This window comes from Xiphias gladius, chromosome 7 (genome assembly GCF_016859285.1).
Source record: "Xiphias gladius isolate SHS-SW01 ecotype Sanya breed wild chromosome 7, ASM1685928v1, whole genome shotgun sequence".
NCBI lineage: Eukaryota > Metazoa > Chordata > Actinopteri > Istiophoriformes > Xiphiidae > Xiphias > Xiphias gladius.
In genome coordinates, this window is record NC_053406.1 from 578,938 (window position 1) to 590,573 (window position 11,636).

At 38.5% G+C, this 11,636-nt stretch overlaps 1 protein-coding gene across 1 annotated transcript; it reads right to left on the reverse strand.

The window, feature by feature from the left end:
* Positions 1 to 3,051: 3,051 nt before the first annotated feature.
* On the reverse strand, positions 3,052 to 11,412 carry LOC120792071 (aldehyde dehydrogenase, dimeric NADP-preferring-like). The gene is made up of 9 exons (XM_040131081.1): positions 11,257 to 11,412; positions 10,934 to 11,165; positions 9,399 to 9,484; positions 8,857 to 9,065; positions 7,629 to 7,746; positions 7,391 to 7,532; positions 7,122 to 7,288; positions 6,924 to 7,023; positions 3,052 to 3,690 (listed from the first exon to the last, which is right to left on the reverse strand). The coding sequence occupies exons 1-9, from the start codon at positions 11,410 to 11,412 to the stop codon at positions 3,377 to 3,379; spliced, it is 1,524 nt and encodes a 507-aa protein (XP_039987015.1). The 3' UTR covers positions 3,052 to 3,376.
* Between the last annotated feature and the right edge of the window lie 224 nt (positions 11,413 to 11,636).

The window sequence follows — 11,636 nt, forward strand, 5'->3', positions numbered from 1 at the left end:
TGTTAGAGCCGAAGTAGGGTGCTGAGATGGCAGCTGTTTCCTTTACTGGTTTGCAAGCTGAATGCCTGGATATCCACAGACCTATTAAGTGATAAAACTGTCAGTTTAGAGCTTAGCAGAGCATTTCAGGGGAGCAGGGAGAGCGCAATGTTAATGGGACTGTAGCTTAAATGACTCAAAAGAGCATGAATTGACTTTGACCAAATTGGGATGGGACTGACTGATGTGTCAGTCAGTCCAGTCTAGAAGTCTAGAAGAAACTCGCAACGTTTCTTCTAGACTGGTAAGTGAACAACTTTTAAAGCTAATACTGGCTATGTAATGATAGCAAATACTTAAATATAGGACCTTTAAAGGAATTGTTGCAGCTGGTTAACATCTCTTTTTATGAGTCTACCATACACAAATCATGGTGCATAGTTGCATGGAGCATGTTGTCGATGACAGGACACCACAGAGGAAGCTGCTGCTCTCCAAACAAAAACATCACTGCCTCTTTTAAGTTTAACAAAGAGCACCTTAACACTCCACAACACTCCTGGGAAAATGTTTTGTGGCCTGATGAAACTAAGGTTGACTTGTTTGGGAAGAACATGCAGCACTATATCTGGTGTAAAAAGGACATTGCAAACCAAATGAAAACAGCATCCCAAAGGTAAAGTACGGTGGAGGGATCTTCATGATTTGGGGGGCGATTTGATGCCTCTGGGCCTGGACAGCTCGCCATCGTCGATGGGAAAATGGATTCCCAAGTTTATCAATCACTGGTACATTTGGCAGGAGTAGTGAGTGTATTCATTATTTATTTACTTTATTATCTCTATTGTCAGTTCTTTGCAGTAAATTAGATAAAACGGGATCTTCGTGCAGTTACTATAGTAGTATGCTGTAAAAGACAGACTAATCTTTTTCAAATTAAAACCAGTTAATGATGATTCTGAATGGAAGTAATTTCATGACTATATGGAATATGTAATAGGACTAAATAATATGGCTCTTTTTATCTCTGGGTTTATTTTAGGGTTTGTATTAGACACGTGTTGTTGTTTAGAAAATGATGGGATAGTTATAATAGATTATACACTCAGTTGTCACTTTATTCGATACACCTAGCTAACACTATTGCAGTCTGTTACAACAGTTGAAACTATGTTAGAGAGATGTTGATTCAACTGTACGGTTATTTTGGAAGATGAGGTTTGTGGTGCTGTTAGATATATATATATATATATATATATATATATATATATATATATATATATATATATATATATATATATATATAGCAATGTGTTTCTATTATTTTGTCCACCCCATTAGATAACAGAAACACCTCTCTAAGAGGCTCTAATAAACTGCCAACTGAGTGTATATTTTACAATGACACCTGCAGTATCACCCAGTTAGAGGTAAGGTAAATGGAGAAGAGTTCCACACAGAGAACTTATACACCATCTGGTAATTGTTGTCATTTTCTCTAATAAGTTGCAATAACTGTGGCTGTTGTCCAGTTTGCTTTTTAACAGAAAAACCTATCTGGAGAAGTCAACAAAAATCTTCATGTCAGAAATTCCAAATATTCATTATGTTGATTGCATTTTACGCTGTGTAGGCAAAATTACCAAGCATTTTCTCAGAGCCTTGTGTTTGCTTTGAACTTCGCAGAGAGCATTCTTCTATTATTAAATTGTATTAGAGATGTTCTCTTTATTAATGTTTTTTTTTTTTCTTGCTGTGGGATTTGGTGACATTACCCACACATTATTATCTTTAAATGTTCAATGTGTATGTAATTGGAAGTTCACCTGAGTGAATGGTTGCATGGTTGATTGCTTGGTCCCCATGACCGAGGGGAAAGATGACTATATAAGGGCTTGTTGTCACTTGTTATATATGATATGCCAGAGAAAGGTTGCTGGACCAAAATTTAGCTATTTAGTAAACTGACCTTAAGTGTCAACAATGTGTTGGAGCAGATTTTTGTTGCTTTGACTCAGTTATTATCCTACTGTCTGTGCTCACTAGACTCTAAACTGAAAATCATATGAATTATTCTCTTAGGGTTTGTAGGTATTTTAGGCCTGTATATTTAGAATTTATTTGATGAACAAAATGAATAAATTCTACAAATGGAACATTTTTCACAAACCAAACATTTGAAATGTCTTAAAATGTGCAAATAGATGCAAATTCCATTTTCAAATGAATAGACTGTTTCCTTAATAAAAACCTTGCCTTACAATCAGCTGCACCGTATGGAATTTATAAGGTAAAGTTAGTTGTCATTTGTTTACAGTAATGTTTGCATATACACCTTTTGCACCTTATTTACAACAAGGATGAAAGGCAAAGCCAAACCCCATATGACTGCAAAGGAGCTGCAGGAAGGTTTAGCTAACACAGGAGTGGTGGTGCACCATTCCACTGTGGAGCGTTGATGCAGGGTCTACATGGAAGAGTCATCAGGAGGAAACCTAACCTGCGACGTCATCACAAAAGTCAACGTCTGAAGTCTGCAAAGCAACATCTGGATAAGCCACACTTTTTCTTTTTTTTTTAAGTACATGAAATAAAAGGTAACAGTGTATTAACATTTGAAGATTTATTTTTACTGCTGTTTGCTGTTGGATTTAATTCTTATTCTTTAGCTTGTACATGGACAGGAAAAAACCTCCATCATATCCAAAAAAGATGTCATTTGGCTTGATTTGTATTTCTTTTGCAATATGATCAAAAGCAAAAGGTGAAAAAGAAAAAGATGACATGACTGGCTGATGTCGTATCAGCCTGATCCAAATCCATACTACTAACAGGCAGTAAACAACACCAGCCTTCCCACTTCCCTGCTTCTCTTCACCTTCACATAGATTGAAAAGTGGACAGCTAACCTTTCATATCATTGTATCAACAAATAATATCTTCAGTGTTTCCATGTTTGCTGTTTTTTTTAGTTTATTTAAAGGAATCTTATGAAAAACAGCTTTAAAGTGACATATTCTTTGAAGAGGAAAAAGCATTTTCAGAAGAATTATGAAATCTGCTGAATAAATTAGTAATATATCAATAATGATTTTATTTTAAAACTGTAAGTAGACTATGTATGTCTCACCTCATGATCAAATTTGTGTACACTCAGATTTCCCCACAACAAGTGAGAACAGTGTTTCTGGACGGTATTTAACCCTGTTCGTCTCGCTGCTCAAGGAGGTTATCTGATACAAAATAAGACACGCAGCAAATAAAAGTTAGATCTAAGGGTTATATCTAGATCTAAGGGAATATAAAACAAGATTCAGTATGTGTTCATAATATTTAACACACAGTGCTGGCACTTCTTATTCTTTGGACTTACAAAGATAGAGAAGCTGCAGTGTCTCTAGTTATAAAAGCCTCTCCAGTACCAGCAGGTACAGTTGAGGCCTGCAGCTATGAGCAGGATCACCAGGAGGGTGATAAACAGGCCGAAGCCGATGATAGTGGCAGCAACAGCCCAGAAGAACGTCCTTTTGGACATGTCAATCAGGGGTGACTTGAGAGCCATCCGTACCCTACGCGCCCGCCGGCGGTCCTGAGGAGGGTACCGAGCCAGGTTAACACTCTCCATGCCCAGAGAGCGGACCAGACACGCCCTCTGGTGGCTTAGCTGATTGAAGGTGTGTTTTCCGTGGTAGCGGCCCATACCACTCTGACCTGGAGGAGACACAAACAAGTCATGTGTTTTCCAATAAAAACAGCTTTTTAAACTGTGGGAGGAATGTACCGTACTAGGTGATGTTAGTACTCCTCTTGCACCACACCTGAGACCAGACTTCAGAGTTTGATTTGGAGTCTAAGGCCTTTCATGTGGCTCTCTTCAGTTATTTAGCCTAATGAGTGGATTTCTTTCTCTTTTTTTCTTTTTCTTTCTCTTTCTTTTTCATTTGACTTTGTGGATTTTTTGCTGTATTTTTCTCTGACTTTGAGACATTTAAGGTCTTTTGTCATTGTTGTTGCCCTAGGCAGGGGCTACAGACATCTCTTACCTCTGTGACATATTGTGACGCCAGAGGTACTCCTACAGGAAATTAAATCTGTGTAGCAAGAACATTATGCGATCATGGTCTTTCTGCCCCACTGATGAGCAAATTTTTACATGAACATGCTACCTGAAGCATGTTGCCATTACTTTAGTTTACACAACAAAATGAAACCATCACACCCAAAAATGATTATGTCTCTTCCTAGATCAAATAAAGAATAACAGTCTATTCCCACCCAAATATTTAGCTAATTTTAAACCTGAAGGAATGCTAATATTGCTCTGTGTCTGCTGGATGTGAAAGTAGGCAGCTTTTTTGCTAACATGTTAGCCATAACAACTGTACAAGGTGGTGGTAGCTGTATCTCTGTCAGTTTGTTTTGATGTGTTTCTGCCCCTTAGTGGACAAAAATGAAATAAGGCAGCTGTATGTGAATGATTAAACAGCTGGTAAAAGAAGAACAAAGCTGTGTTTCCATCAACTTCATTAATTTCTATCTAACCCACTGCAAACTGTTCACCAGCCTGGGAGGGACAGGTGTCTCAGAGCTCATACATCCAGGAAACAGGTTTTTGTTCAGCTGAACAAAGCTAGCCACAAACCCCTGTATTTTTTCTAATGTACAGGGGTTTTATAGTGTTCAGCATTTAAATTAGAAGATCTGCCTCTTTTAACATTTTTTGCACTACTACTATCCTGTATGTCTGTTATCCTATCCTAATTCTCCAATAAAAACTATTTCCCATACTGTAAGTTGTTCATTGTTATTATATACTGTACTCACTTTCATTATGACTGCCCTTTCTCCTCATTTTTTTTCTAGTTTTAGCAAGCTGCAGTATCTTGAAATGACTGTCTTGTTATAACCAATTTATAATGAAAGTGAAATTTAACTTAATTGAATTAAATACACATAATCAAAACAAAGCCAGTAACTTGGCATGGCATTTCGTTGTTTTTACATCTTCTAAATTATTTATGCTACTTTCATGAATCACTTGGTGATCTTGACAACAACCATATTTGTTTTTCATCTTTTGGCACTTGTGCTAAAAGAAGCTTATAATGGTTATATAACATTAACAAATGAGGACCTGGAAGCAGTTGAACCTTTATATTGTTTCCATCAGCTTTGTGCACACTTTTTATTGATTTGCAAAATTTTTCATCTCAGCTAAGTATGATTGTGATATATAGGCATTTTATCCAAATTTGAGTCTTTCCCATTTAGTAAAGCTGGTAAGTATAGTTTATCTTTATTATTTGTTAATCTGTTGATTGTTTTTTCAATCAATAGATTAATCATTAGTCTATAAAATAGTGAAAATGTCATTAAAACTTCCCAAAACACATAAAGATATTAATTGACTGTTATCAATTGATAAAGCAGTTTACACTGTATACAATTACACAGTATATATACTGTACATTTTCTTATTTTGCAGCATTATGCTAAAATTGTTTAAATCCATTTTTCCCTCATCAATCTAGCCCAATTTTAAAAAAAGGAAAAGACACATTGTATAAACACAGTATTTAGACCCTTTGCTGTGACGCCAGGAACCTTCCTAGAGCTGGCTGCCTGCCCAAACTAAACAGTCGAGAAAGAGATGAGAGAAACTATATATATATATATATATATATAACTTCAATTACGGGATACAATACAGTTACACAGTGTGTATATGTTTGAGCCCCCTGCATGGTCAGGACTCAGTAACACCCCATTTGGCAAGTATCACAGCTTGCAAATGCTTTCTGTAACAGCTAAGAGTCTTACAGTTCTTGATTGGTGGATTTTCGCCCATTCTTCCTTGCAAAATGTTTCTAATTCTGTGAGATTCTTGGGCTGTCTCACATGCACTGATCTTCTGAGGTCTATCCACAGATTTTTGATGATGTTCAGGTTGGGGGACTGTGACAGCCATGGCAAAACCTTAAGCTTGCACCTCTTGAGGTAGTTGAGTGTGGATTTTGTGGTGTGTTTATGATCATTATCCTGTTGCAGAAGCCATTTCATCCTCAGCTTTTTTTACAGACAGTTTGATATTTGTCCCCAGAATCTGCTGGTATTTAATTGAATCTATTCTTCCCTAACCAGTGAAATGTTCCCTGTGTCCCAGGCTGCAACACAAATGCTTTGCTATCTTTCTTATTGCCTTCTCCTGCTTTGTGGGCATCAATTATTTTAATTTTCAGAGTGCTAGGCAGCTGGTTACAGGAGCCCATGGCTGCTGATTGTTGGGACAAAGTTTGGGGAATCAGAGTATTTCTAAAGCTCTGAAATTTGCATCACTTGGCCTTTCCTTAATGATGACTGTGAACAAGCCATGGCCCTAACAAGCTAATAAGGGCTGAGACATTGGTAAAAGTCATCTGAGAGCTCAAATCTTTTGTATGGTGCTCCTTTCCTTTTTTTCACTCTAAAATTGTACCCAAAAAAAGTAATACACTAATCTTTCTTAAAATGTTGAAAAGAGTGTTTCATCTTATGCCATTTGGAGATCTCAACTATTCAGAATAACAGATATATTGACAGGGTGCCCAAACCTCTTCAGTTCTGAACTGAAGAAGCCTTTCAGACGAGAGGCAAAACATCTTCAGGAACTTCAAGCAAGTCCAGTTGCCTTCGCATAGCACTTACAAAATACCATGACCTGGATGACTGAGAATCCTCACAGACATTTTGTGTCAATCAACTATTTTTTTCAAATCCATTATTATCTTATGAACAAATTCAAATTTGTATAAAAACAGATGAGTGGGCTCTTTTTTTTAATGTCTTTTTTTCATGTTTGCTTTGACCTGGTGAGCAACTCCAGGGGCCCAATAAAAAAGGTATTGCCCCAAGATGAAGTCCATCCAAGTTAACACAGACAATAATGCACTTCGAGTCATTCTTACCAACACCACCAAACGGGAGAGAGCTGAGTGTGTAGTGCATCATTACGTCGTTAACCGTCACTCCTCCACTCGAGGTCTCCTCAATCATCCTTTTTATAGCCTTTGAGAGACAGGAAGTAAAGAAATGAGAACCATAAAGAAGAGTTTCAAACATTAAAAACTGTTTTAAATCTCAACTTTACTGCTCTTTCCTCTCACCTTCTTATCAGTGCAGAAGATGTACAGGGCCAGAGGTTTTTCTCTCTCATTGATGAAGCGAATGGCATCATCCATGTCACTCACAGTCACTATGGGCAGCAGAGGGCCAAAGATCTCTTCCTGCATCAGTCTGGAGTGGGGAGGCACATCTTTCAGCACTGTCGGGGCTTTAAGTGCAGCATCAGTGTTCATAAAATAGAAATATAGAACAGACATTACTGTATTGTGGTATGATCTGAACTGATTGATGAAAAAATGTATCTTCCTACCAATGTAGCACTGTGAGGCATCACTCTGGCCTCCCACCACAGGAGTGTAACCTTCCATCAGACTCATGACTCTGCTGAAGTGACGCTGGTTGATGACTCGGCCGTAGTCGGGTGAGCATTTAGGATCCGCACCATAAAATTCCTGGGATGGATTAAAAGGTCTTGATAAAACTCCAGAGCGCAGAATTTCATGTATATTAATATGTCAGGCCAGAGTAGTTAAGAGTTTAAAAGTTACCAGTAGAGTTTGTCGGATGCATTCCACTACTTGGCCCTGGATGCAGGGTTCACACAGAATGTAGTCTGGAGCAATGCATGTCTGACCACAGTTGACAAACTTTCCCCATGTGATACGACTGCACACAAAACAGGTATGGAGGAACAAATTAACAGTGTGGATTACTTTCATTTATAATTTAACTAATGTACAATGTGAATATTTCAGTGTTTTAATGTTTTGAGCAAGTCCCATCCAGGTACATTTATTTATGTGAAGCTGTACAAAAAGAATCGACAATTTTTAGGAGATAGTTGAAGTATAATACAACTGGTTTTTGGGTTCTGTACTATTAAACAACAAATGTGAAAACATTGAGAGTTTTACATTTGATTTTCTGCCTTCTAGGCAGTGACTGGTTTAAAAAAATAACTTGCAGATGTGTGAGTGTACTGCCATAAATCATAGCAGTGACAAAAAAATTCTGAGGATGTAAACATGAAATTGATGAAGAAGACAGTGTTTTGTTTACTATATAAAATACAGTTTGTGTTCATTGGCTTTCTTTTTAAATCTTAAATGTAGGAGCCAACAAATTATTCATTCTAACAAATTCTTAAGCAGGTTTTATGTCTCTCAGTTACTGTATTTTATCTCAGCATACCGAAATGAATGGAAACTGATGCCTTTGGATATGGTAGGAAAGCAATCTTAAATTTATGGTACATCAAGTGTAATGTCAAGTGAAGTTTTGACTAAAACATCAGCTTGGGCCTTTAAGTGCTTTAAACCATAGAAACCCAAATCATCGATGTGTCCCCAATCGATCCTTTGCTTATTCCATAACACTTCAACAGATGCTGTTTAGTAATAATGGGCTCCATGCTAACACTTGATATGCCCTGTTTTCAGTGATAGTAGGCTTCATGCTAACACTTTAGCATAAACTTTAACAGGAATGTAGACATAGCACCTGTAGAAGTTAAAGCTGCTGCCTCTTCGCCCTCTTTGTTGAATGAGCTAAACCTCCACAGGTCACCAAAGTCATCAAGTTTTAAATTCCGGTAGCAGCAGCTTAAGGACTGTAATTCAGTGCAGGATACCATACACAGTGCTGTGTAGAATATAAACCATGAGGCCAAATTGCCTAAACAACAAGTGATGAAATGTTTTCATTAGAGCCCTGTACAATTTATTCAACTCTGTGTATGACTGCTGGTGATATGGGCTACTCTGCTGAGTGTGTTACCGGCAGGCAATTCTGATGTCACAGTTCTTGTCAATGTAGCAGGGACTCTTCCCTCCCAGCTCTAGGGTCACTGGGGTGAGGTGGCGAGCTGCAGCCTCCATCACCAGTTTACCAACTGTGCTGTTCCCTGTGTAGAAGACATGGTCAAACCTCAGCCTCAGCAGCTCCTGGGTCTCTGACACTCCTCCTGTTACTACTGAGTACAGGTCCTGAAAATAAACAGTATGAAAAGGACAGTTTGTTTTATATCCATCAATCAGTATCTCCATCCAACAACAACAACTCACTCCGAATGGGCTACATTCTGAGTGAGTGTCCAGCAAGAGTAGCTTTATCAAGTACATGTCTAGATAGTCTTTAGCTCTACTGAATTAGAATGGGAATGAACGATTCTGAAAATTGATGTATATTTTGATATTAGATATCAAAACAGATATTAGTATTCATTCATACAAGACAGTGAGTACTGTGTTGGCACAAGGCTTTGACATTACAGCAGCTTTGAGCATTATTCCATCAACAACAGTAGCTGGAGTTCAGACCTTGTCCAGATAGCGAGGCAGCAGAGCCCGGAGAAGGAGGGAAGAATACTCGCTGAGCTCTGACGGCTTCACAACAGCTGCATTGCCTGCAGAGAGAACACAGGTTTCTGTTAATGGGATGAGATCACTGAGTGATGGAGAGCAGAAAAGCAGAGGCTGAGAATGCAGAGTTGGGGTGGGTTGTCAAATGAAGTTCACAGCAGGCTATTTCTCTCCTATTTTGCAGCAAATGTATGAGAAAAACTAAGTTTGACCAACATGCATATTTAAAGTCATTAACTGATATTTTTATAAGCGGTACATAACTGTTACCTCACAATATGGGATAATTATCTCTTAAATAAGGATATTTTTATAAAGAAAACAAAGAAAATTTGCAAGGGTGAACTATCTCTAACTAACTGTACAAGCCTGGAAATAGCATATGGAATTAACCACCATTTATTCTGTTCTCAATTAATATGTTCACAGACCATGAGGCCCTAAAGCTAATGCTTTTATAAGAATGGGTTTTTTTACTCTAAAAGCCTTCTGTTCAAAAGCAGGAAAATATCTAAAATACACACACATTGGCTTCTAGCTTTAATTCAAGGGGTTTGACAAAAATATCACGTTAACCATTTTAGCCATTTTTATACATACTCCCTAATTTTTAGAGGTTCAATAGTAATTGGACAATTGACTGACCAGGTGAGGCCTGACGGCGCTTCATAGTACAGATGGATAATGACCCAAAACATACTGCAAAAGCAACCCAAGAGCTTCTCAAGGCAAAGAAATGGAGCATACTTTTCACTTACTGAAGACAAAGCTGAAGGCAGAAAGACCCACAACAAGCAACAACTGAAGGCGGCTGCACTAAAGCCCTGACAAAACATCTCAAGGGAGGAGACTCAGCAGTTTATGATTTCGATGGGTTCCAGACTTCAGGCGGTCACTGACAAGGATTTTCATCGAAGTATTAAAAATAATCCTTATATTTATAATCATGTTGGTTTTATCCAATTACTTTTGAGCCTCTGAAAATGAGGGACTATGTATAAAAATGGCTGTAATTCCTAAACGGTTAATGCAATGAACAATGAACTGAAAGGCGCTATAAAGCTCCATAAAGCTGAGTTTAACTGCAGAGTCAGGTATAAAAGGCCTTTTCATTTAAAAAAAAAAGAAAAGAAAATAAAGAAATACGAAAAAAAAAACACTTTACTGAAGCTCCATGATGCTATGTAGACTTAAATATTCCCCTGTTAGTTTTGTTGCATTTTAGCATGTGAATTGTCACACAGTTATCATTTTTATTAGTACATGGACTTTGATAACCTCACTTAATCCCCATCAAAGCTCTACCCAACAATTGACCTACTCAACGTAAGCAGAGGTCTAATCCAAAATAACAGTGGTGGCTGTGCTGGACCTTTACAATACATTTCTGTGCTGATTTCAGACTGCCATTGTCACTGCCAGTGGAGGTCTACTTGACTAAATTATAAGCTATAGGCAGGTATTGAGGGACTGAGGACGGAAAGGTTCCCTACCTGCAGCAATAGCTCCAACCAGGGGCAGGAGAGTGAGGGCCCAGGGATAGTTCCAGGCTCCAATAATAAGCACCACTCCCAGGGGCTCTGGCTGAATATAAACCTCATCTGATATAGTGAGGAGGTTTTTCTCTACAGGCTGAGGAGATGCCCACTCGGCCAGTTTCTCTATAGCCAGCTTGATCTCATTCTCAATGCCAATGAGCTCCAGTAGTGGTGTGTCATATTGGCTCTGTAGGAAACCCAGCATTCCGCCAATTAGACAAGTAAATGGCCAGCAACATACATATATTATATGCAGCAGTGCCTGCGTTTCCACTCACCCTGTTGATGTCCTGCTTGAGAGCAGTGGAAATCTCTGTCCCTTTCTCAGTGATCATCCTCTGCAGGGCGTGAAGCTGCTGCAGCCTGAACTCCAGCGGCCGAGTCCTGCCGCTCAGGAAGGCCTCCTTAGTCCGCTGCACCACCTGCCTCTCCATACATACACCTGCAGGCCAAAAAAAGGAGGTGGCACTGTACATATAGTACATGTATTACAGCAGGGACGGCTGTGTAGAATAAATCATTTGAAGTGACAAGCCATTGTCCATTACATTCTGAATTACATACTCCAGTTTTGAAAACGAACAATCAAAATGTCCTTGAATAACTTTTATTTCCTGTATATCCTGGCAAAGCCCCCCTACCCCACCTCATACATGTA